General features: G+C 47.9%; 1 protein-coding gene across 1 annotated transcript in view; it reads right to left on the reverse strand.

Annotated features, from left to right (window-relative positions):
• The window catches only part of Kif5c (kinesin family member 5C), a 153,153-nt gene that overhangs the window by 16,235 nt on the left and 112,931 nt on the right, over positions 1-23,987 (reverse strand). The window contains exons 17-25 of the mRNA XM_038337821.1: positions 20,729-20,846; positions 18,387-18,463; positions 17,295-17,404; positions 14,607-14,708; positions 14,329-14,389; positions 9,664-9,735; positions 7,239-7,343; positions 1,789-2,005; positions 650-763 (exon numbers count right to left, since the gene is read on the reverse strand). Of these exons, the coding sequence (XP_038193749.1) occupies positions 657-763; positions 1,789-2,005; positions 7,239-7,343; positions 9,664-9,735; positions 14,329-14,389; positions 14,607-14,708; positions 17,295-17,404; positions 18,387-18,463; positions 20,729-20,846 (969 nt within the window). The 3' untranslated portion in view covers positions 650-656. The remainder of the gene's footprint in view (positions 1-649; positions 764-1,788; positions 2,006-7,238; positions 7,344-9,663; positions 9,736-14,328; positions 14,390-14,606; positions 14,709-17,294; positions 17,405-18,386; positions 18,464-20,728; positions 20,847-23,987) is intronic.

Below are 23,987 nucleotides of genomic sequence, written 5' to 3' on the forward strand. Positions count from 1 at the left end.
CCACATCTTCTGGCCCTCTCTTGTCCACCTGCCAGCCCAACCTATTCAGTTACTGGGGGTAGACTTGGCTCTTCCCTTTCTCTCTGTTCAAAAATATTTCACTTTTCCTTTTGTGCTGTCAGAGCAATGTCGAGCATGTGGGTTGCAGGACCTAGAGCTCAGAGACCACAGTCTCAAAGAAAAGTGGGTCTAGGCCCACTTGAATACAAATCATACATTCTTTAAAATGCCATCTCAAGGCTTGCAATAAGTTAAAAAACATGACGGTTACCGGCTCTATATTCTGTTCCTGAGACGAAAAGCCACCCCTATGTCTATCTGTCTTTGTAGACACAGTTGCAGAGGGAAGCCCTGCAGACCAAAGAAAGCTCAGATGAGGCATTCATCATCCTGAGAGGCGATTAGGTCGGGCCTGGCTCAGGGCTGCACCAACCTCAGGGACCCTTGGCTAGAGGACCCTATGACTCTCTGTGTTGACAAGACTAGTGTTGTCTGGATCCCAGGCCTCTCCTGGAACAGAGCTGACTTATTTCTACTAGAGAATGTGGCTGGAACCTTGAGCGGGGTCCTGGAACAGCAAGATGGCTCTACCTCCACATAAGCCCGGGTCTGCTGTCAAGAGAAAACACCCCAGATGGCAGGGACTCACTCTGCATTTACTTCTGGTAGTGGGTGGGGTTTGAAGAGCCACCTCCTCCTCCTCGGACAGCATGGACAGCTGTTGGAGATGATGCCGGGTAATGTCCTGGCCGGATGGGCTTGGCTATACCCCAGAGGAAGGAGAGAGAACACGGTCAGTGAAGCCAGTCACAGTGCTACTCAACACTGCGCTGCTTAACTAAACCCCCAGACCTTCCTGCCACGAGGGGGCCTGGCCTCTGAGAAGTAGTTAGTAAATTCAGGGCATCCATGTAATTCGGGGAGCAGAAAGAACTGCTTGATTAATCGTCTTATTTGTAAGCATGAAAAACAAAATAAGTAAGTGGAAATTAGAAGCAACGGACTTTGGGTTTTATCTGCACTGGATTCATAGTCCCCCATGGATTTCACAAGAATTCCACCTATGATGAGTTTTCTAGAAAAAGTAGGCCACAATTTTCAGTAGATTCTCAAAGGGCAAGAAATCTAAGAAATTCAATATATCATTAATCTACAGGATTTTAAGAATGGAAACACAAAGGTGCTATCTCACAATACAGCTATAAAACAATATCTGATGGAAAATAACATTATATGTTATTAGAGATGTTTCGATTAAAAACAACTCTCGAGAACACCTGTAAGCCCCTTTATTCCTGGGCAGATGTCTGCCAGCTTCGGCCTGGCATCTACGATGGAGCAGTAGCTATGACTACCATTCCTATATGAGCAAAATGCGCAACTCCATAGGCCTGGGGGCTTGAACTTCAGGCCACCATTCAGCTTCCAAAACCACTCGGTGCTGCCAGCCTGGTCTTTCCAGTTATTTCCCTGAGGCAGACAGATGGTCCTCTTCATGATCCTGCTGAGAAGTAATCGTATATTACATTGGTTCCAAGAGCATGCCTCTGTTTACAGCCAAAAACTATAGCACAGCTGGCTTGTGGGGCTTAGCGCACAGCTCTGAAGAGCATGCTACACACGCTACACACGGCTATTCAGGAAGACAGTGGTGTCTGAATGGCATGTTTTCCCAGGATGAACACCCAGGGTGCCAGGAATTCCAAGGCCCACAGGCTCTACCATAGCCTCTCAGATGACTCATCTCCTAAGGGTCATGGTAGCTCTCAAGCTTTGGGACACACATACCGATCTGCGCGGAGTGTGCCCTCCTGGCCATGTTCTTGGCTCTCACAGCCTCCTTGATGCGATCCACCTCCTGCTGGTAGCGCTTCCGGTCCCTCATGGCATTCTCCTTGGCCTCTTTCAGTGCGCTCTCCAAGGCTTTGACGCGCTCGGCAGTGGCACGCAGCCTCTTCTCCAGTTTGGGGAGTTCACAGCGCAGATCTGCATTGTCCCGAACCAGCTGCAGCACAGACACAAAAGCTGATCCTGAGCTCCAGTCTGACAATACAAACATGTCTGAAAATCTTTCCTTAGAAAAGAGAGTCCCTGAGACAGCTTCTAGGGCATACTGCTTGGGTAGGGCCACCCAGGGGAGAGTTTTTACAGGCTCAGCCTGGAAGACACACAGCTGACTGCAGCTGTGGTCCGATGGGGTAAGACTACATTTTGAGGGATAACGGAACTTTGAGCCATTTACACGATACTGATTTTGAAGGCATGTAACATATAACGGGGAGGGGAGGAGTCATAGAAGCTTGCACCGGCATAAAGCCGGTAAGGCCGGCAGCGTGTGTTGAAGAAAGATTACCTGCACGGTACTTAGGATTGAGTTGTGCATAAACTGTGACGGTGAAGCCCAAGCTGCAACGGAGACACCAGGATACTGGAAATCTACATACAGATGTGCAGGTACTGAGTAGAGCCAGCCCACAGGTACCTGAGAGAGGCCACAGGTAGCCATGGCAACAGAGCCTGCGGTGTGGGGCTATCACAGACCGAGATCCTAGATATGGAACTGCAGGGTTTGCTGTTTGCCCTGCTGCCTTTCTACCTTGGTTTGTTCCAGTATTTTTATGCTTTTCCCTTGTTTCTTCCTTTTGAAAATATTTCATTTTGGTTTTCCCCTGTAGGCGCTCACAATTAGAATGTTACCTTTAGTCTCAGAGCAGACTCTGAACTTGGGCTTTCAAAAATGTTGGTGTTGGCAAGACCCTGAGAGATGAGCTAAATGCATTTTACATCATAAGATGGCTATGAATCAGGATTGGAGAGATGGTGAGGTGGTTAAGAGCACTGACTGCTCTTCCGGAGAACTTGTGTTCAATTCTCAGCACCCACATGGCAGCTCACAACTGTCTGTAACTCCAAAACCTGACACCCTCACATAGACATACATGCAGGCAAAATACCAATGCACATAAAATAAATTTTTTAAAAAGATAGCTATAAATCTTATTATTATTATTATTATTATTATTATTATTATTGGTTTTTCGAGACAGGGTTTCTCTGTAGCTTTTTTTTTTTTAAATATTTATTTATTTATTATGTATACAATATTCTGTGTGCATACCTGCAGGCCAGAAGAGGGCACCAGACCCCATTACAGATGGTTGTGAGCCACCATGTGGTTGCTGGGAATTGAACTCAGGACCTTTGGAAGAGCAGGCACTGCTCTTAACCTCTGAGCCATCTCTCCAGCCCCTCTCTGTAGCTTTGGAGCCTGTCCTGGAACTAGCTTTTGTAGACCAGGCTGGCCTCGAACTCACAGAGATCCGCCTGCCTCTGCCTCCCGAGTGCTGGGATTAAAGGCGTGCGCCACCACCGCCCGGCCTCTTTTTATTATTATTATTTGTGTTTTTGGAGTCAGGGTTTCTCTTTGTAACAGCCCTGATTGTCCTGAAAATCATTTTGTAGATCAGGCTGGTCTGGAACTCACAGAGATCCACCTGGCTTTGCCTCCCACGAGCTAGGATTAAAGGTGTGTGCCCCTGCCCAGCTGATGGCTATGAAGCTTCAAGGACCAAGGTGTAATGTTTTGGTTAAAAATCAAGGGGCTGGAGAGATTTCTCAGTGGTTGAGAGCACTTGCTCCTGCAGAAGACCAGGTTCGATTCCCAGCACCCACACAGTGGCTCACAACTGACTGTAACTTTAGTTTCAAGAGATCTGGCACCCTCGCCTGGCTTCCTTGGGCACCAGGCATGTACACGGTGCACAGACATACATGCAAGCAAAACACCCATAGACATAAAATAAAAAAATAAAGTTAAAAGTGAAATAAAATTGATCTTTTTGGATGTCCAGTTGAGAAGGTAGACTGATGGTGCCTAACTGTCCACTTGACTGCCTTTCTGATCGCAGGTCTAGGCATGCCTTCCATAATTTCCAGGAAGGTTTAACTATGGGGGAAAGATCCATCCTGAATGGGGGCATTATCACCCTACAGGATGTTGGACTGAGGAAAAAAATGAAAAAACAGAGAAAGCCTGATGAATTCCAGCATTCATCTCTCTGTCGCTTGATCTGCCCGATTGTGAGGATATTTCTGCCACTGCAGCCATCTGGCAGGAGGGAAGACCTTCTAAAGAGAGACACTGTGTCCCTGCCTTTGGTTACCAGACTATCGAGACAATGATCCCCAAGGAATTGGAATCTCCCCAGAAGTTTCGGACTGGGGAAGTAGAAAAACTGAAGTCCTGGTGCCAGCCAGGAGGACCTTGTTTCTCGGGAAGAGATCTCACACTGCTCTAACAATTTGTAAGACATACTGGAAGCAGAGGCAGAGAAAAGAATGTGCAGTGATGGGCGGGACCATAGTTTGACTAGGGCAGCTTAGTTATATATTTTCCTTGCCCTTTTACTTAAACCCAAACCTCATGAAAATACGCCACAATGAATTTGGGGTGGGGGTGTCAGTGGACCTCCTTGCTTGTTCCCCTTCCCAATGTGACCAACAATGATTCAATATTTCTCTGCCTTTCACCATGGCTCAGCATTTTAATTGCTATTATTGATGACACTGGCTGAGCTTAGCTTGTTGAGACTGCAAAGGTCCAGGCTTGCACCCCGAAACCTCAAGTCATGCCCCGCAGCTGTTAACTAATCCTGCCTCCATGCATCTCCTGCCATGATGGATTGTTGCTTTCAAACTGTGATGTAGAATAAGTCTGTTTTCCTTAAAGTGGCTTCTTGTCAGGTATTTAGTCACAAGGATGAGAAAGGAAAGTGCCACAGGGTCCACAAGAGTCTGGCAGGATTTTATTTCTGTCTCCTTTCTTCAGATCAGAATCCTGCTGGATGCCCCCTCCATCCCTACCTAACCTGTCTCATCCCATTCAAGGCTGAAGACACAGAGAGAAATCATTGTAACTTAATCTTTTCTCTTGAATTATCTTAGGTTCTAAGAACAGCAGGACCAATCCATAAATACCTTTGTGGCAAGGAACGGGCACTATCCCTAAGGAGCAGGCAAGTTTGCAGGACATTCCGCCCTACGATAAGGACAGTCATCCTGAAGGAGAGGCTGCGGCACTGCAGATCGCCTTGCATGCGACCCGCCCAGCCTAGCTTGATGGCACTGCCGGAGCCCAGGGCATGGACCTTTAATCTCCAGTTATAATTGCTGGAATCCATATGGATCAGAGAAAGGATCAAAAATCAGAAGAAGGTATCAGAGCAAGCTGCTCCTGTTCTGACCTATTTTGCTTATGCCGGCAGCAGCTCCATGCCTGGCAGACTTGGCTTTTAATAAATATTCCTTGAATTCATGAATAAAATAATGAGTTGCAGAGCCAGATTTCAAGATGCCTGGCGGTCTTTGCTTCTGTATTTCTCATTATCAGCTTGCTTGAATGATTTCACTATGTTGATCTCCCATCCTCTCTCTGGGGAAAATGTCATCAACAGCTCTATGGAAACAAACTTCACAAGTCGAAGAGAAATGCCGTGCCGTTAGCTCTGGCCCCAAAAGTTAGGCCATTTGCACCCTATGCCAAACCCTGAGAGGGAAAGAGTCACGGACAGGCTGACATTTACAGAAAGAAAGGGAGGCAAATGGCCTGCCTAAGTCTCTGCCATACTGGCCATGCTTATCGCTCTCTGTCACTCTGGATAGATGTCAGGAAAACAATCCCAAGAGACACCCAAGATGGCCAAGGCGAGATGAGACCAACAGAGCTCAGGTTGCTGGTTCTAGTCTCTGCGTTCCCACCTGTCTTAGACACTGTTCTATTGCTGTGGGGAGACACCACGACACTGCAACTTTTATAAAAGAAAGCGTTTAACTGGGGCTTGCCTACGGTTTCAGACATTAGTCCATTATCATCATTATTGGGAGTAAGACAACATACAACATGAAGAAGTATCTGAGAATTCTACATCCTGATCTACAGGCAGCAGACAGAAAGTCTGGGCCTGGCATGGGGCCCACCCCCCAGTGACACACCTCCTCCAACAAGGCCACACCTCCAGTCCTTCTAATCCTTTCAACATAGTGCCCCTCTTTGGTGACTAGGCATATGAGCCTATGGGGGCCATTCTCATCCAAACCACCACACCATCTGTGGAATGAAGTGCTGCCTATCTCCTTGGCAGTAAAACAAGGGACCTGAACCAGCTCAATCAGCACATGTACTCTGTGGAGACTTCTGTTCTATAGAGGGGCCTCAGAGATGCCAGGGAAGGGCACAAAGGCAGTTAGTATGCAAGGGTGGGTGAGGGAGGCAGGATGGAAACACAAGGCTCAGCACTCACTCCAAGTCCTAGAGTGTGTCCCCTTTCATTTTCCACAAATAGATTCCATATAAGGGGATTTCCTCAAAGGAAGTCAGCCTCATTAATGAGTGTGTGTGTGTGTGTGTGTGTGTGTGTGTGTGTGTGTGTGGTGTGAGTGTGTGTATGTGTAGTCTTACCTTGTATGTGTGCAGGCACTTGTGTTCTATGGCGCACATACAGAGGTCAGAGGACATTTGTGGAAGTTAGTTTTCTCCTCTACAGTATGGGTTCTGGAGACTGGACTCATCAAGCGTGGCAGCACACAACTATGCAATGAGCCATCTTGTTAGCCAAAGAAAGTTTTTCATATATGAAAGAAGTTACTGAGGGCTAAAGGGCTTTTCTGTTTAGTTTCTTAATTCTTTAAGAGATTTTACAATGTTTCTGGATCACATCCACTCCTGTCTCTTCACCCTAACTCCTCCTAGACCTACCATCTTGTTGTCACAAAGTGACAGGATCTTACTATGGCGCCCAGGCTGGTATTAAAAATTTAAGTGGGGGGGGGGGGGCTGGAGAGGTGGCTCAGAGGGGAAGAGCACTGGCTGCTCTTCCAGAGGTCTAGAGTTCAATTCCCAGCAACCACATGGTAGCTTAGAGTCATCTATAAGGAGCTGATACCCTCTTCTGGTATGCTGGCATAAAGCAGGCAGAATACTGCATACATAATAAATAAGTAAATCTTCAAATAAACAAACAAAAAACTTAAGCAATCCTCCCACCTCCCTGGTAGCCAGGAACACAGGAACATGCCACCATTCTCAGTCAAGAGTCAGGGATTTTCAAGAACACAGCACACACATTCTCCGACCACGCATAGACATCCAATTCCACAGCTGTTCTGTGTTGCAGCCAAGCAACCAAGGCTGAGCCAAGGGAGAGCAGAGGTTGGGGGTGGGGTACAGCAAGCTCACCCACCTGCTTGTGCACCTTGGTGAGCTGTTCCAAGTTATTCTCCAGGAAGGAGATCTTCTGCTTCTGGGCGGCGCTACCCCCTCCGTCGTCACTGTCCAGCTCCACGCTCTGTATCCACACGTGACAGTTAGTGGCACGCCCCGCTGCCCCACTCACCTACCCCGTGTTCAAGATACACCAAAGCTCTTGAAAAGGAAATATCCCCAATCCCACTAAAAGACAGTCTGGAAGTGAAAACAAAGAGAAGCTGTAGACGTGTCCACTCTGTGGACTTTCTGATAAATTCGCTTGGCTTGCGCTTAAGTGTTGTGAGAGGAATCTCTTCAGAATGCTGGAAGGAGAATACCTTCAGATCTGCTTTTGTACGCTGCACACATTTCTCTTTAATGAAACGTACCTCTTCCCTGCAGGTAAAGAGAGTCTTCTTCTCAAAAAGTACGCGCTTACAAGTTACTGAGAAGAACCAGTGTGAAAATAAGACTCCAGCTTAGCTTAGCCATCAGGACCAGAGGAGAAATCCCCAAGCCTGTCAGTCTGAGTCACTGTTGCCGCTGGGAAATCCTAATGGCTTCAGGTTGTCTTTTAAACACCCAAAGCTACGCACCCTCTCTGTGAGTCAGTCTCAGCTGCACCACAGCACCCAGGTGCTGAGAAAATCCTCCGGATTTATCAGATCTTGAAACTGGCAACAACACCACACTCTTGACAAGTGAGGGGGCATGGATAAATTGAAATACATGTGCAAACACAACCTAAGTGCAAAAATAGCAAAACATGTTTGTCTGGTGTAACTGTGGAAGAAATCATCCTTCTCCAGAAGGGCAATGGTTTCCACTGTCGGTTCAGCCCGAAACACACGCTCTCAAACGTGGATATCGACCGAGATCCCCAGGACGCTTATTAAAACTCGGATTGCTCAGCTCATCCCTGTCTTGGATTCCTCAGATCTGAGGGTGTATTATGCACTTAAACAAATTCTCAGGAGATGCCAATGTAGCTGCCAGAGGCCCATGGGCTGAAAATCTAAAAGTAGGGTCATCCTTAGGAAGTTTTACAAAATGAGACCAGGGGGGTTCCAGTGTCCTCTTCACCTTTCCTCTGACCAATCCCCCACTTCCCCCCAGGGACAGAGGTCTTTGTCATAAATGTTCTTCAGGGACCCATCCTGCCTAGTCTGTCCATCACATCTACCTTGACCTCATCTTCCTGTCTGGTGCAGGCCCCAAGGTAACACATGCTTTGTAGACTGTGGTCATCATACAGTGGACTGAGCATGCCATTTAGGCTTTGAAAACTCCCATGATTCTCTGCCTTCAATATTTGCATCACCAAGATTCCAACTTGTAAAGCCATGCTGCCATAGAGGCTTGCCAACTGCATGCTGTGTTCTGTTGGGCACGCACACCACTGCTCAGCAACCCACTTAACTCATTTCTAGTAGATTCCATTCACAGCAGGCTGAGTCTGATCTCATCTCCCCCAGCTCCACATTCTCCTCCCTCCTCCACTGAGGACATCAGCCATCAGATAGATGTGGCCTCTTCCTACCGTCCTAGGGTTTCCTGCAAAATGTTCCAGATTGACTCTCTCTGACCTCTGGAATACTCAGTGCCTTCTCTTTACTAAGTAGTCTACTCATTTGTGCCATTAATTCTGCCCCTCAGGCCTGTTTCTATCAACTGCTCTCCTTTGCTTCTTCAAATACACCCATGTGTACGAGTACATACACATGTACACACACTCAAACATGCATGTGCCTTTACTAAACATTTGCAGATGCTTCTCTGAACACGTTCCTTCAATCTTTTCATGTCACTTCCACGAGCCCGTGCTCCATTACACTCTGGCTTCACGTCTTAAATTTCTGAGCTGACCTACTGAGTTACCAGTATGGAGACCCCCTAGGCTCACTGGGATTCTGAGAGCTTGCACACTTATGCCTCTTTTCAGCCCTGTGATCACACCCAAGCCTACATCTGCACCTGCAACACAGAGAAGCAAGAACCCACTGCCCGGGAGCTGGGATAAGCAAGTACTACACTAAAGCGCCTCACCAATGGCCTGGACAAACAAGAGGCTCTGGCCAACTCACTTCTGTACGCTAGGGGACCATGCTTTTGTTTTCTGACAAGAATGTTCTGGGTTTTTCTGGTCCAAAACAGTGACTTTCACATAGCAGGGGCCAGACAAATCTATGCCATTTTAAATAAAGACCAGCCAGAGACAGTGTTATAACTTCCTTTTACTTAGAAGGAAAATCAGATGGCAAAATATTCCCAGGTAATTTCAGCCCCTAGCGCATTCTTTTAATAACGTTCTCTGGCATGAGGTAATTAATTTATAAGTATAACCAGCCTTTATTTCAGCCGGAGATGATACCCCGTGGCCGACATCTTCCCTCCACCTGTTCAGGCATGACAGCTCTCACCTTTTTCACGCGGGTGGTCAAATCCTGGACAAAGAGTTTGCGCAGGTTGTGAAGGGTCTGCAGTTCTCTAGACTGAAAGAGAGTTTTCACAGGTAGCATCTGTGAGGTGATGGACTTGCATTTTCTCTAGAGGTCATGCGCTCCCCTGACACCACCGCCGTGTTGCTGGGGCTGCCAGTGATACTGATGGTACCATGGTGTTGCCTGTGCCTTGCCTACTCTTCAGCCACACTGCTATCAGGAGCACGTGTGTGTGGTGCAGGATCCTGGGGACTCCAGCTACGGGCTGGAAGTCAGAACACAGCCAGCTCCTTTCCTCCACTCTTAAAAGAGCCAAACAAACTCCTTAGGAAGTCACCTGCCAGGATGAGGGGGTTAAGGGGTCTGCTTTTGCTTTTGTTTACTTCCCACATAAATATTACACATCATACCAACAAGCCAAATTAAAAGGTAACCGTGGCTCTTCTCAACCAAACTGGCTGGCATCTCCCATGATTCTGCACCCACTACTGGCATTTCCCATGAATCTGCACCTACTACTGGCGTTTCCCATGATTCTGCACCCACTACTGGCATTTCCCATGATTCTGCGCCTACTGCTGGCATTTCCCATGATTCTGCGCCCACCACTGGCATTTCCCATGATTCTGCACCCACCCACGACTGCCCCAATCCACAAGTATCTTTGCCTCATATCAGCAGCTCATGGGACGAAGCACCCCCCGGACTCTCCATCTGGTGGTTCTGGGCAAATCACCTGAACTTCCTATGTGTTTTCTCTTCAGGTAAAGATGAGAAGACTTTGACTCACTGGCATCAAGACTAGACAGGAAAGTCCAGCCCTTAGGAAGGTTTCTGGCACACAGTAAATGCTCAGTAAGACAGCTAATAGGAGTTCATAGCCCAAGAGCTGGCAATTTTCTCCTTCATTATTTTCTATGAATGAACCCCTAAGATTATAAATAATGAGATGAGGGCCTGAACCAAACCTGGCAGTCTTTGGTAACAAAACCAGAAGATCACAACATTTCCTTCTATTCAACTCTTAGTCTACACACACACACACACACACACACACACACACACACACACATTTCATTATATATATTAGCAAGGGTCTTAATTTCTGTAGCTCTGGTTGACCTTGAATTCATTAAATAGACCAGGATGGCCTCAAACTTATATTGATCTTCCTGCCTCTGTCTCTCTCAGGCTCAGATTAATGTTGTACACCACTTCCCCATCTATCCTTTAAAAGGTTTAGTGTGTGTGTGTGTGTGTGTGCGCGTGTGCGCGCGTGCGTGTGCGTGCACACACATGTGTGTACACATTTATATGAACGAACTGCTGGAAGATTTGAGAAGAGGGCATTGGATCCTCTGGAGCTGAAATTATAGGTGGTTATGAGTTGCCCTACATGGGTGCTGGGATCTGAACTCGGATCCTCTACAAAAGTAGTAAATGTTCTTAACTACTGAACCATCTTTCCAAGCCGGTTCTTCGTATGTTTTCTACAAGAGATATTAGTTTCATGTAAACTATTTCCTTATAAGTGAGAAGTAGATGGAGAATCTTTTAGGTGCTTTTATCTATGTAAGTTGACAGGATGTCAGGGGATGAATGCTAGCATTAAAAAGGTAGAAACAGGACCCAGAGTTAAGGAAAAACAGTCTCTTGAAATACAATTCTCTGTTAATTTAAGGCCTTATTATTAGGTTCAATTCTGTGTTGAAATAAGAAGCACCTGAAGTCAATTGCATCCTCGGATGAGGTAAATTGCTTTCTACGGGAAGCCACCCAGCTCTGATATTACAAATATTGTGCACACAGCACCATCTGCGAGTGAGCCGCCTCACGGCACAGGAACAGGGGCACAGTGCATTGTTCACCGTTACCCAGGCTGCTCTCCAACCCTGCCAGAGGGGCTCAGCCCCACCTCCCTTAACGTTTACAAATGCCCTGCATGTTGGTCTTTATTTCTGCCTACATTTTGATCACAGTTAATATTTTCTGACGAAAACCACCACCGCACAAAAGGAACACAAGAAGGTTTGATATGCTGTTCCAAAGCCAGGCCTTTCCATGGGACGTAAGGGTCCTGAGCTGGCCCCTTTCTCTCATTTTGAAGTTTGGTGGGGACAGGCAAAGGCATTTAAGGCATTTATACTGCTGTATGCTTGGGCAGTTGGCACTTGGCTTCCTGCAGCAATGATGCTTCCTCCGTCACATTCATAATTATTCCTCTTCCTCCGGCTTCAGACAATTCTCTTCCCTTCAGTGGCTTCTGCCCTCCATTTAAGAGCTCGAGGCTAAGCTTCCGATCGTGGTGAACCATAAGGACAGCACTAGAGAGGTGGTCATTGTCATTGTCATGTGAGGTGGGATCGAGAGGGAGCGGTTAGTATCCTGTCTCGAGCCACAGGACACCACAGATAGTCTACAGAGAGATTCCCAGAGTGCAATCTGCTGCGGCATCCTACCCCTCCCCACAACAACCACGAGGTAGGGCTGGTTCACACAGGAGGCCTTGAGAACTGAACGGACAGCCAAGGACAGCAAGAACCTGTCTCTGAAGACGATCTACAGCTCCGCTTGGGAAGGATCCAAAGCGAAGGACAAACATTTGAGTCTAAAACAGCACACGCTGCAGGAATCTAGTCCTAGATTTAAGGAAGAGGGTGTGGGGGTGGTGAGGGAAAGAGGAAGATGAAAAGGAACCACCATGGTTTGTCCTTGTGTGTGGGATGGAAGGACATGTGTGGACGTGGGGGGCAGCCCTCGAGAGTGAGCGTGTGTAGGCGCGGCCACATTACTAAAGAAATAAGCGTGTGGGAGGGAAGGAGGGAGCATAATTGAGCAGACAATGAAGACCACTAGGAAACATGTCACTTAATACATAGCCAAGAACCCCAGAAAGCAGAGCAACCGGCTACCAACCCTTTATCACACTCACAGGGACTGGAACAAGGAAGTGTGTGAGTGTGAGAATGTGAATAAGTCGGGATGTGAGTGAGTGGGGGGAAGAGAGTGGTGCGTGCGTGCGTGCGAGAGAGAGAGAGAGAGAGAGAGAGAGAGAGAGAGAGAGAGAGAGAGCGCCCACGAGAGTGACTTGCATGAGTCAGCATGAGTGTGAACTGTGACTGCGTGTGTGGACACGTGTGAATTTACTGAGCTCTTGTGCAGATCGGTCTGTAAGTGTGAGGGGAAGTATGAGAAAAGGCAAGCAAGTGTGAGTTGAAAGTTTGTTAACAATTTGTGTAAATGAGCAAAATGTGTCTGGGTGAGAAAAGATGCAGATGTGAGTGTATATGAGCATCATGTGGACAATCAGGGCATGTGGCCAAGCCCGGAAGACATCATGAAAATGAGTGTGTGGTATGATCACAATCTGTATGTGCAAGCCGTGTGTGAGCACCACAGAAGCACGGAAGGTAAAAAAGGATACACGGGGATGGGGGTCCACAGAGGTACAAGTAGAGGACATCCCATAGTTTCACATGTCCCTGCTGGCAGAAATCTAGTAAAATTTCAATGTTCAAAACTTTCCTGCAATTCTCTAAGTACCTTGAGTTGTGAACTGCAGAACTGCAATACTCCAGTAAACAACGTAGTTGAAACAATTGCCTTTGTGGCTGCTTTCCCTACAGACTTCACCCTTGAAAGGTCAGCTTCCGGTCAGCACAGGCATCTGACCTCTGTCCCCAAGGCCTGTGTCCTCATTCCTCAGAGGAGCAGTTTGTCCCGGCCCAGGCGCCAGCATGCAGCCTCAGTCCCAGATGGATGTGGCCATCTGCCTACAGTCTGACTCTCTGGGTTGGGCGTCTGATGTGGGGATGGGCTCTGTCCCATATAAACCACATGACCCAGGAGTGGACTCAGAAAGGGCTGCGGAGTGTAAACACATGTGAGCCTAGACCCATGTCCACCGCATTCCGCTGGTGTTAGAATGGTATGTGAGAAGCCACAGCTGCAACATGGGATCAAGCTACTAGCCTGGGTAGCCCCTGAGACCAACGCTGGCAGAGGCAGCCAGCGGCTGTAGACACAGCACAGAGAAACCCAATAGTGATTTCAGGCACAGAGCCTCCCCAGAGGCCGGTGGCATCTACTGCTCTTCTCTCTGGCCCCACTCCAAGGCACCTGCCCCAGCATTGTCTGTCCTCTTGTGCCTGTCTCCTACTGTCCTTCACCCCGCCGCACGCTGCCATCCCTGTTACCCCACATGCCACATGTTATTGCTTCCGGAATGTTCTTCCCAGCACACTCTTCCCCTCAGCTCCCTTCATCAAGGTCAGCGTCTACAAAGGAGACTTCCCTACACTACATAGTGATAGAACCACATACCTAGACAAATGCCAGCCTCCAGAGGTGCTCGCTAAACATCTATTGAAAGCGGAGTGGAATCACAAAGTGCAGCGGCTGGTGTACCATGGAGTTCAGTTCTCATTCAAGTTAGTTCAGGATTACAGTACTAATGGCTGACTAACCAACCAATGGATCACTTCTTCTAGGAGTAAATCTACAAATCCCAGTTTGCCACAGATTGTTTTGTGTCTAACTGCTATACAGGAAAGGCAGATGCAGATAAAATTATAGAATAAATAATTCAGTAGATCGCAAACAAACCAGGCCTCTGAGAGTGGACTGAGTTGCGAACTAACTCACCACGGTCTCTTCCAGCCCTTTGAGGTCCTCCCTGGCTTGGTCCCTTTTATCGTTGAGCAACCTGAGGGACAGAAAGCAACCATGAGTCACCAAGGGAGAACCAGACTGGGGCAGATGTAATTTGCACCTGTGGCAAAGAAGCCAGGCTAAGCAAAGAACAGACAAAGCCACCGCTGCTTTAACAGCTGGCCCTAGCCAGAATCCGGCCGGCCACCACCACGGAGGCTGTTTCTCAGGCCCTCCCAGGGACAAGCAGTTGGGATGCTGATGGCACTCACAGGAGTTTCTCCAGCTTGACTTCTCTCTCCTGGTCCTCTATTTTCAGCTTGTTATAGTCAGAGCTCAGCCTCTCCTGCTCCAGCTGCAGTTTCTGATTCAAACTGAAATGGAGAGGAAAAAAGCAATATATTCCACATCAGCTTCAACTTTCTGAGTCATCTGCCTAAAGCCCTGGGTCTGTTCCAGCCCCATTAGTTCTGTGCAATAAAGGCAGCGATTTGGGAGGATTTGGGGATCAGAGAACAGGCTCACAGCTTCTTCTCGGCCCAAGTGAAAACTGATTTCTGGGAAGCAGCTAGGAAGCATGAAACAAAGATGAAACAAAGGCTTTGAGGGTGCATTTATAGTTAGTTTGTGTGCAAGGGCTTCTGTGGGGGAAAACAATGACATCAGGGAAAGAGTGATGCAGAGAGAGAGAGAGAGAGAGAGAGAGAGAGAGAGACCCCCTTTCACAGATTTTGCTTCTATAACCACCCAGAGGACAGCTGACAGATGCTCACTCAGGTAACTATTTGGCCATTTCAAGCCCTCGCCCCCACCCCCACCGCAGCAAGGTGCCCCAAGCTATCTTCCAAGGAGAGCAGCTGTGGGATGTTCAGACAAGCGCTACGAAGAGCATCACTCAGGCTGTGAGCAGACAGAAAATCATCATCTGGTTGGGGGTTGTGCCGGCCAGATTCATGTCAACACGACATGAGCTAAAGTCATTTGGGAAGAGGGGCTCTCACCTGAGGAACTATCTCCAGAAGATCTGCTTGCAGTGTTTTTTGGGGTTTTTTTTTGTTTGTTTGTTTTTTTAACTGATGGTTGATGTGGATGTGAGAGGGACTAACTCACAGGGGAGGGCTGCTACCTTCCCTGGGCTGGTCCTGGGTGCTGTAAGAAAGCAGGCTGAGCTAGCAGGTGGTGATGCATACCTTTAATCCTAGCATTTGGGAGGCAGAGGCAGGCAGATAGATCTCTGTGAGTTCGAGGCCAGCCTGGTCTACAGAGCAAGTTTCAGGACTGCCCAGGGCTAAATGGAGAAACACTATCTTGAAAAACAAAAACAAAATAACAAAAAGAAAGAAAGAAAGAAAGAAAGAAAGAAAGAAAGAAAGAAAGAAAGAAAGAAAGAAAGAAAGAAAGAAAAGGAAAGCAGGCTGAGTTAGCCATGAGGACCAAGCCTGTAAGCAGCATCCTCCATGGCCACTGCCTTAAGTTCCTGTCCTGACTTCCCTGGGCGATGAACTGTGAACCGTAAGCTGAAATAAACCCTTTCCTCCCCAGGTTGCTCATGCCCTTAGCGTTTTATCACAGCAATGGGAACCCTAAGACAGGGACGTCTAATGTACTTCTGCATCATGCCAATGCTCATAAACCAGGCTTTATGTGGGGCTGAGACCACAGGATTGTGTGAAAGAAGTCAGAAGCACCCAGTGCCAGAGCTGAGGAAGCTCCCCAGGCAGGGACTCAGGCACTGATGTTCTCTCTCTCCCCCTCCCTTTCTTCCCTCTCTTTTCCCCATGATGCTTTGAGAGAGATTAATCAGAACCACATCCAGGGGAAGCTCAAGGTGTGATCAGATGGGGCAGGTGCAGGAGGGAGTGAGGGCATGCGAGGCCTGTCCTTAGGCAGACTGCACAGGGCCAGGCCACCTCCTAGACTCTCCTCCGCTGCCCCTTCTCCCTCAAGATGCAAATGCACTTGCAAGCGGCTCACATACTCGGCGAAGATTTGGATCAGTAGCCTGGAGAATTAAATGCTTAGCTCCAGTCTGATTCCGTTTAGCAGTGTGACCTTAAGCAAATAATTCAACCTTGCTTCCCAAATCTAATGCTTCATCTGCAGAAAGCAGAGGTGCTGGGGGGTGGGGGCACCTTGGCCCAGTGAGGGAGAATGGTATTTCAGTAGACATGTGTTCTTTGAGAGGACACCTTTTGGGGAAACATCTCAAGGGCTGCTCTGCAAAGGGGTGTGGAGACCGCCAAGGAGGTCTGCTATGCAAACAGCATAAAGAACCCCCAGAACAGGACCCCCCAGAAGGGAGCTTTGCACCTGGGGGACTTGTGCTACAGAAAAGGAAAGGGTGCTGTGGAACAGGGAGCTCCCCAGAGATCCTGAGATGGCAGGGTGGCGCTATACGGCAGCATCTGGAGTTAAAAGCTGCAATGGCACCATCCCGCTAGCAGTGGCCTGGCACATTGCTGGCGTCCATTGTGCACAGACGCACTCGCAGAGGTGTCTGAGGTGTGCACACAGGTGACCAGGTGGCTACAGGTGCATTCTTTGTTGGGCTGAATGGGTAGCAATGCCAAATGGCTTCTTTGGAGTGTTTATTGATTCCTGGGGGAAGAACCATCTTTTCTTTTCTCTCTAGCCCCCCACCCCCCACCCCATATTTTAATATATTCTCTCAGGCTCCTGGGCATGTATCTCCCAACCTGAGTCACCACTGAACTGATCCTGCCCCAGGCTGAGGTGATGGAGAGGGGTGTCTGAGTCTGCCTACCACCTGCTATATCAGAGCTCCAGGAGGCTGGGCTCCAGATGGAAGAACAGACCTCAGAGGTAGCACCACCCAGGCAGAACACAGAGCCCAAGCACAAGGAGACAAGGGCCCACAGCTAAAAGTCATGCCCTTTAAGGCTGGCTCACAAGGCCTGAGCATGCCCACCCCATGTCCCGTGAGCCCCTAGTCAACTCACTCCCGAATCTCATCAATGATTTTCTGCTTCTCCTCAATTTCGTCACGAAGTCTGGACAGCTGCTTCTGGTGCGCTTCCCGGTGAGTCTCCATCTGCTGCTCCAGAGCCTTCTGCAAGCCAGGCCAGGAGAAATGTCGCATCAGCTTGTTGGCATCCTGCCTACACAGTGACAAGCCCCGGATCCATGTCTACCTTCCTCAGATTTTAAATCCAAAAATTAAGGGTGGTTTTTGGCTCTAGGGCCCAAGCTCCTGGCCTTGCTTCATCTGCACAGCAAAGCCCACAGATCTGTCATGAAACTGAGTGGGCCTTGGAGTCAAACCAGCCCAATAATTGCACAGACGTTAGCCTTTGCCTTCAACCACTCATCTGAGCTATATGGTCTTCCCAGCCAAGCCAGTCAGAACACTGGCCTCTTACTACCCGAGTGACCTCAGACATGTCACTTAACCCCTGGAAGAATACTGCCTCACCTGCTGAATTGAGGGGCAGCCCCCTTTCTCTGTCCAGCCCACCACAGACCTATGGAACATTCAGAGATGCCCAAAAGCACTCTCGAGTCAGAGCAGGCCACCAGAGAAGGCGGGGCTGTGTTTTGTTGGCCGGAGCAGAACCCACAGCATGATATTAGCTGTGAGCTTCTGTTCAGAGAGGTTCGTGGTTTATCTAAATCGATCAGAATTCCTGCTCTTTGAAGACCGTTTTATCCATTTTTGAACGCTTTAGTTCCCAGTTGTTATTTTTTCCTACATTTTCCATTCTTGATTTTAATGTGACCATGAAGATCTGTGTTTTAGGAAACTTGGGTTCGAAGATCTTCTTTGTGGGGTTTCAAAGGAAAGGTTTCCTTGAGACGTTACCACTGGTCACGTGGCCCATGTGGTCACTGCGGTGCTGCCCATAATCCCAGGGACAGACCTGTACCCACAGATGCTTATGGCTCCCGGGCAGTCCCCTCACCACCTCCTGACTGCATGAGGCCCCAGGAGAGCTGCTCTGAAGGCCCAGCCAGGATGCCTCTCCTCTCTGTCTCACGCTGATGTGCACAGGTCTGAGGATGTGCACGCACACCTCAAACACACACACACTCACCTTCATCTCCTCAGCGTCCTGTAGCCTTGTCAGGTGCTCCTTCTCCTTATCTTGGAAACTGACTTCATGCATTTTTTCTGTTTCAAATTGAAAAAGTGACTTCAGCATTAACTGGCAGGACTTGTACCCAAATCAAAAACTCAGGGAAAAAACCACGACAACACAGTGAAAACCGCAGCCAGTTCGTATCAGAGTAGCACCAGTGTTGGCCTCCTGACCAAGCACCCGAAGCCGGGGCTGACCTCTCCTGTGGCCTCTGCTGGTCAGGTCACTTGGGACCTCACGTGGATTGGGGTCTCCCTACAGGGAGCAGCCAGGGAAAGGAAGGGGCTAATTAGAAGCAGGTAGCCCCAAAACTTTCTCCCACCTGGCCTCTGTGGGTGCCCCCCAGAGGGCACCAACATGAGGGTGTGATCAAGCCTCACAGATTATAAAGCCCCTCTGAGTGTGAGGTGACATCTGGATTCATGTCACTGGCAAAATTCCACTAGGAATTAATTTACCTCCCAGGAGTAGCTGATGGTTTTCGAAGGATCTGAAGCAGGAAAACAAGCTAAAGATGCAAACAAGGAAAGCAGAAATATATCCTAATGCTCTCTGGATTCACCGGGGCCCCAGGTGGGCAGGGCTGTTGCCAGCAGTCTCTGCGTGCTCTTCTTGCTCGGTGGGGCTTCCTGAGCAACAGGCAAGTGCAGCTTAAGCTGGAGAGCTTTGGGGGGGGGGGGTTCAGGGAACAAATATCATTTGGACAGTGACATCTAACTTATTATATCTCTGGTCTGTTTCACCTTATTTCAGGTCTTCTCCCTGCATGTATGTCTATTCAATGGCTCCACTGAAGGAAACATATGCAAGAGGGGAGAATGCTTTTCCTTTCTTTTTCTTTGTAGGCCAGCCTGGCTTTGAACTCACAGAGATCTGCCTGCCTCTGCCTGCCGAGTGCTGGGATTAAAAGTGTGCGCCACCACCGCCCAGCAAGAATGCTTTTCTTTAATGCAGCGTTAGGTGGCGTACTCTATTCTCAACATCACTCTTTATCACTACCATAAACTGTTCCAGAGCTATGGCAGGGCTCGTTCTTAATTTGCCTTTGAACCTGAAGCAGCATGTATATTATAGTAAATAGTTTTACATGAAAATAAAAGAAACAAAATAATAACATCATCAATCCTATTACTCATCAAAGCATTTTTATTTTAAATATTAATTTCTAAGACCACAGGATCCATTTTTAATACTTGCAATAAAGATTTTAACCTAATACTGTGTCACCAAACATCGCTACGGGCATGTCTTGTCTCCAACATGAAGACCGAGATTCTATTAAATTCTATTGAACTTTTAGATATTTTGGATGGTTTCCTTTCCCCCTCGTCTCTGCATTCTTGTTTACGCTTTTCTGATCTAAAGTTCTGTGATGAGGGCTGGAGAGATGGCTCAGTAGTTAAGAGCACTTGCTGTTCCTCCAGAGTATAAAGTTGAGTTCTCAGCACCCACAGCAGGTGGTGCACGAGTGCCTATCACTCGACCTACAGGGCATCCAACAGCCTCTTCTGGGCTCCTCAGGCACCTGTGTGCATGTACACACACACACACACACACACGATAAATCTTTTAAAATATAGTTAAAATTTGATGATCAAATGTTATGAAGAACTGTTATTGCTATTCAAATTGCTCTGTAAAAATTCAATTTTCATTTCAGCCTCTACTATGTATGGTTGGTCTCACTCTGCACATTGTAAAGTTCTTAATCTTGTTCTGCCTTCTGCGTTTCTGATTTCCACTCTCGATTCTTGCTCCTGTTCACTCAATTTATTAAGCATTTCCCACGTGTCAGATATCACTCGGCTAAGGGAAGACTTTGTTCAAAAGCTGAGCTTCCCAGCTCAGCCATAGTGCGAGTACAGAACTCTGTGGAAGGGTCTGACATAAGAGAACTGGCGGTTCAGAGTCACCCCTGGGATACAGCAGGTATACAGAGAAGGCTGGTGGGGAGACCCCCATGGCATATCGACTTGGCCACCATTTCTACCTAGGCTGCACAAGGCAGTCAGAACAGAAATGAGCAGAGCCAGAGACATCTGACAGGTGCAAGGGACAGCTCTGCTGAGTGACCAGAGGCCACCTGGGGTGAAAGAGGGGGATGCTGCCCCGGGCATCTGGGTGGACAGAGGGAGGCTGGGAAGGCAGCAGATTCAGAGAGGCTAGCATAGCTCTCTTTTAGTGGTTCCCAGCAGACACAGAATTGCTGTAACCAAACAGACCTAAACATCAAGACTCTGGCAGCTAGAGTCTGACTCAGGCCCGGAGCCTGGTGCCTGCAAAGTGTCAGTATTCACCTTGGGCTCGGAGTTTGGCCAGCTCTTCGTTGAGCGAGTCCTGGGACTCCTCCAGCTGCCTCCTCTTCTGTTCCATGTTCTGCATGTAGTCCGTCAGAGATTTGATCTTGGCTTCATGCTTTGAGGAGGAAGAAAACAGATGAGAAGGAAAGGTGAGTAGCTAGTGTCTGCTTGCCTAGGCTTGTCTGGAGCTGTCCAATAGGAAGCAAAAACTTAGAGACCTCACTATGGAATGCCTCATATTTCAACCTTTGCCTGGGATTCACAGTTGAAGACCAAGGCAGTTCTCTTTCACCTATGTGCTCTGCAGCTTGTGTCTACACCACACACACACACACACACACACACACGCACACGTGCACACACGCACACGTGCACACACACACACGCACACGTGCACACACACATGCACACACACGCGCGCACGCACACACATGTACACACACACGTGCACACACACACACTCTGCATACCATGCCCCTTGTGCTTTTCCACTTCGTGTGGAGATCAAAGCCTACCCTGGTTTCCTTCCTCATGGCAAACACTGAATAGCGACTGGTGTAGCTTGGCAGTAGAACGCCTGCCTAGCACGAGCAATGGCCCGGATTCAGTCCCCAGCACCGTAAGGAGCAGGAGAAGGATGTGTGTGAAGGCGCTAGGACCCATCTAGGGCTGAAGTCCTCTTTCTTTGAACATGTACCTGTAGACTCAAACAGTACATCTATTTTTCTTCTGTCCCTCAGACACAATGCACCAACTCTGGTAATTAGAGAGACCCATCACACACACACACACACACACACACACCCACACACACACACAATGTCCTGGCTGCCTCCTTCTCAGACCTTAGCATTTTCCTGAAGCTCTTGCTTTCATGTGAAATCCCCATTTTTCCCCCTATGAGGGTATAGAGTGGATACTTCATAAACATCAGTGGAAGGATTCAGGAAGTGGATGGGAGCTCAGTCACTGAACAGGCATAACGATGGCTTCTGGACAGACTACACAGACAGACAGACAGTCTACACAGACTGTTCCCGTTCTGGTACTGGGGGTTTGTGTTTAGGCAGGAAGATCCTGCAGAATAAATGTTGATGATATAACACCTCTGCAACTCAGTGGGAAGACACAGAAGAACGGCTTTTGGAGAAAAAGGTATAACCAAAGAAGAAAGAGTTTTGGTAAGGACTATTGTCATAGTCCTTAAACCACACCAGAAAACAAAGTGCCGTTAAAGTATTAAACCTCTAGGAAGCAGCGAGGGGACCGATGGCTTTCTGTACGTTATGGCAGTGCATAAAAGAGTATGAAATGGCCTCGTGGGAAGCCACACTCGCTGCTGACATAGGAAGACTTTCCTAACTTCAGTTTTCCACACTATTCCAGTCAGTGTCCCTGTGAGGTTAGGGCCCCATGCTTGCGTGTCAGTGCTCAACCTTGCTCTGGCCGGATGGCTCCAGTGAGCAGAGTTCTCAGCCTACAGTCAGCCGAGGGCACACGCCGAGCGCTGCAGACTGCGTCGGCCCTCGTCCAGGAGCTCCGCTGCTGCGTTTCCCTTCTCCCTCACCGACACAGGCCCAGCAGACCTAATCTGAGGCGTCCTATCCATGCGCACGGTGCAGCAGGGATTTGGACGTGGGGCCGCTTTGTCCAGCGGGACACAGAAAACATGGGGCTGCTAGCCACGGATGCACTGCCTGGGGCTGACTTCAGCTCTCGGGAGAAGACCCCTCAAGCTCATGCCACGGTCTTAAAGGTACCCTAAAAACTAGAACTGAGCTGTACCTTTCTCTAACGTTTATCTTTCTCTGTCAGTTTTTATAAATTATAAAAATGTCTTGCTGCAAATTAAAAAAGTTCTTGTTGATAATGACAATATAGTCATAAAATATAGAGCAAATCCACAAAAATGCAATATGAATTTCACCCACAAACCACCCTGTCTCACAAATTAAGGTACATTTTACGAAGATAGAAAATGGCATAGAGGGGGCTAGAGAGAAAGTTCAGAGGTTAAGAGCACTGACTGCTCTTCTAAAGGTGTTGAGTTCAGTTCCCAGCAACCACACGGTGGCTCACAGCCATGTGTAATGAGATCTGGTGCCCTATTCTGGCATGCAAACATACATGGAAGGAATGTTGTATACATAATAAATAAATATATCTTTTAAAAATAAAAATAAACAAATAAAATGGCATAGATACAACTCATTTTAACTTGATTTTATATATACTTCCCAAATACCCAAGTTTTATGGATTTTTATGTTTTATATAATATTCTTCCACATAACTTCATCATTTGTCTATCAACAGGTATGTATTTGGGTAATATATTTTATCATAATGTAAAATAGTAGTGCATTCAACAGTTTCCATATAAGCTTTTAATATTTTAATCACAAAACTATAATACCATATGAAATTTAAAATTTTCATCTCTATTACCAATGAAAAATAGAATACATAAAATTACTGGCCCAAAGACACTTCTGGGCTAGGGATATAGCACAGAGGACAGAAGCATGAGGACCCACATCTGGATCCCCGGAAGCCATATAAAAGCTGAGTGGTGGCATTTGCCTACAGCCCCAGAACTGCGGACGGGCAAAGACAGGTGGGTCCCAGGGGACTGCAGGCCAGCCAGTCTAGCCAAAACACAAGCACCAGACTCAGTACCACTAAGATATCCTGTCTCAAAAAAACAGAGAAGAAATAGAGGCTACCCAAATGTTAGGAATATTTCTTAGACGAGCCTCTCCGCCGACACAAATAATTCCAATCAGACCAAATCAAACCGAATAAAATATGCCCATGTTTAATGCAGTGCTCCCGGGTGGTCCTGGGAAAGCATGGCGAGGGGAAGAGAGGGAAGGGGAGACCATGCGAAGCCTGAAAACCATGCGTTCATTATCTGGGCGGCAGTTTGGGTAGCCTTGACTGTGGGAGTGGTCTTGACCCTCCCTGGGGAGGGGTCACCTCTTAGCAGGCTTTCTCAGAGGTGGAGTTTGGACTAAAGCAACTCCCAGGGGAGGGGGCTTGAAATGGAGTTTCCTGCCCAGTATTCCAAAGATGGATGCCAGGGGGCTGGGATGAGGCCCCTGACTAACTAGTTAAAACACCAAAGTGAACCTCTGGCCTCTACATGTGTGATACACGTGAGCATGTACACACACACACACACACACACACACACACACACGATACTTACTTTTTTTCTGGTTTTGTAATTTCCAAGTGCTTTCCAAAGGATTACC

This window comes from Arvicola amphibius, chromosome 7 (assembly GCF_903992535.2).
Source record: "Arvicola amphibius chromosome 7, mArvAmp1.2, whole genome shotgun sequence".
NCBI classification, from domain to species: domain Eukaryota; kingdom Metazoa; phylum Chordata; class Mammalia; order Rodentia; family Cricetidae; genus Arvicola; species Arvicola amphibius.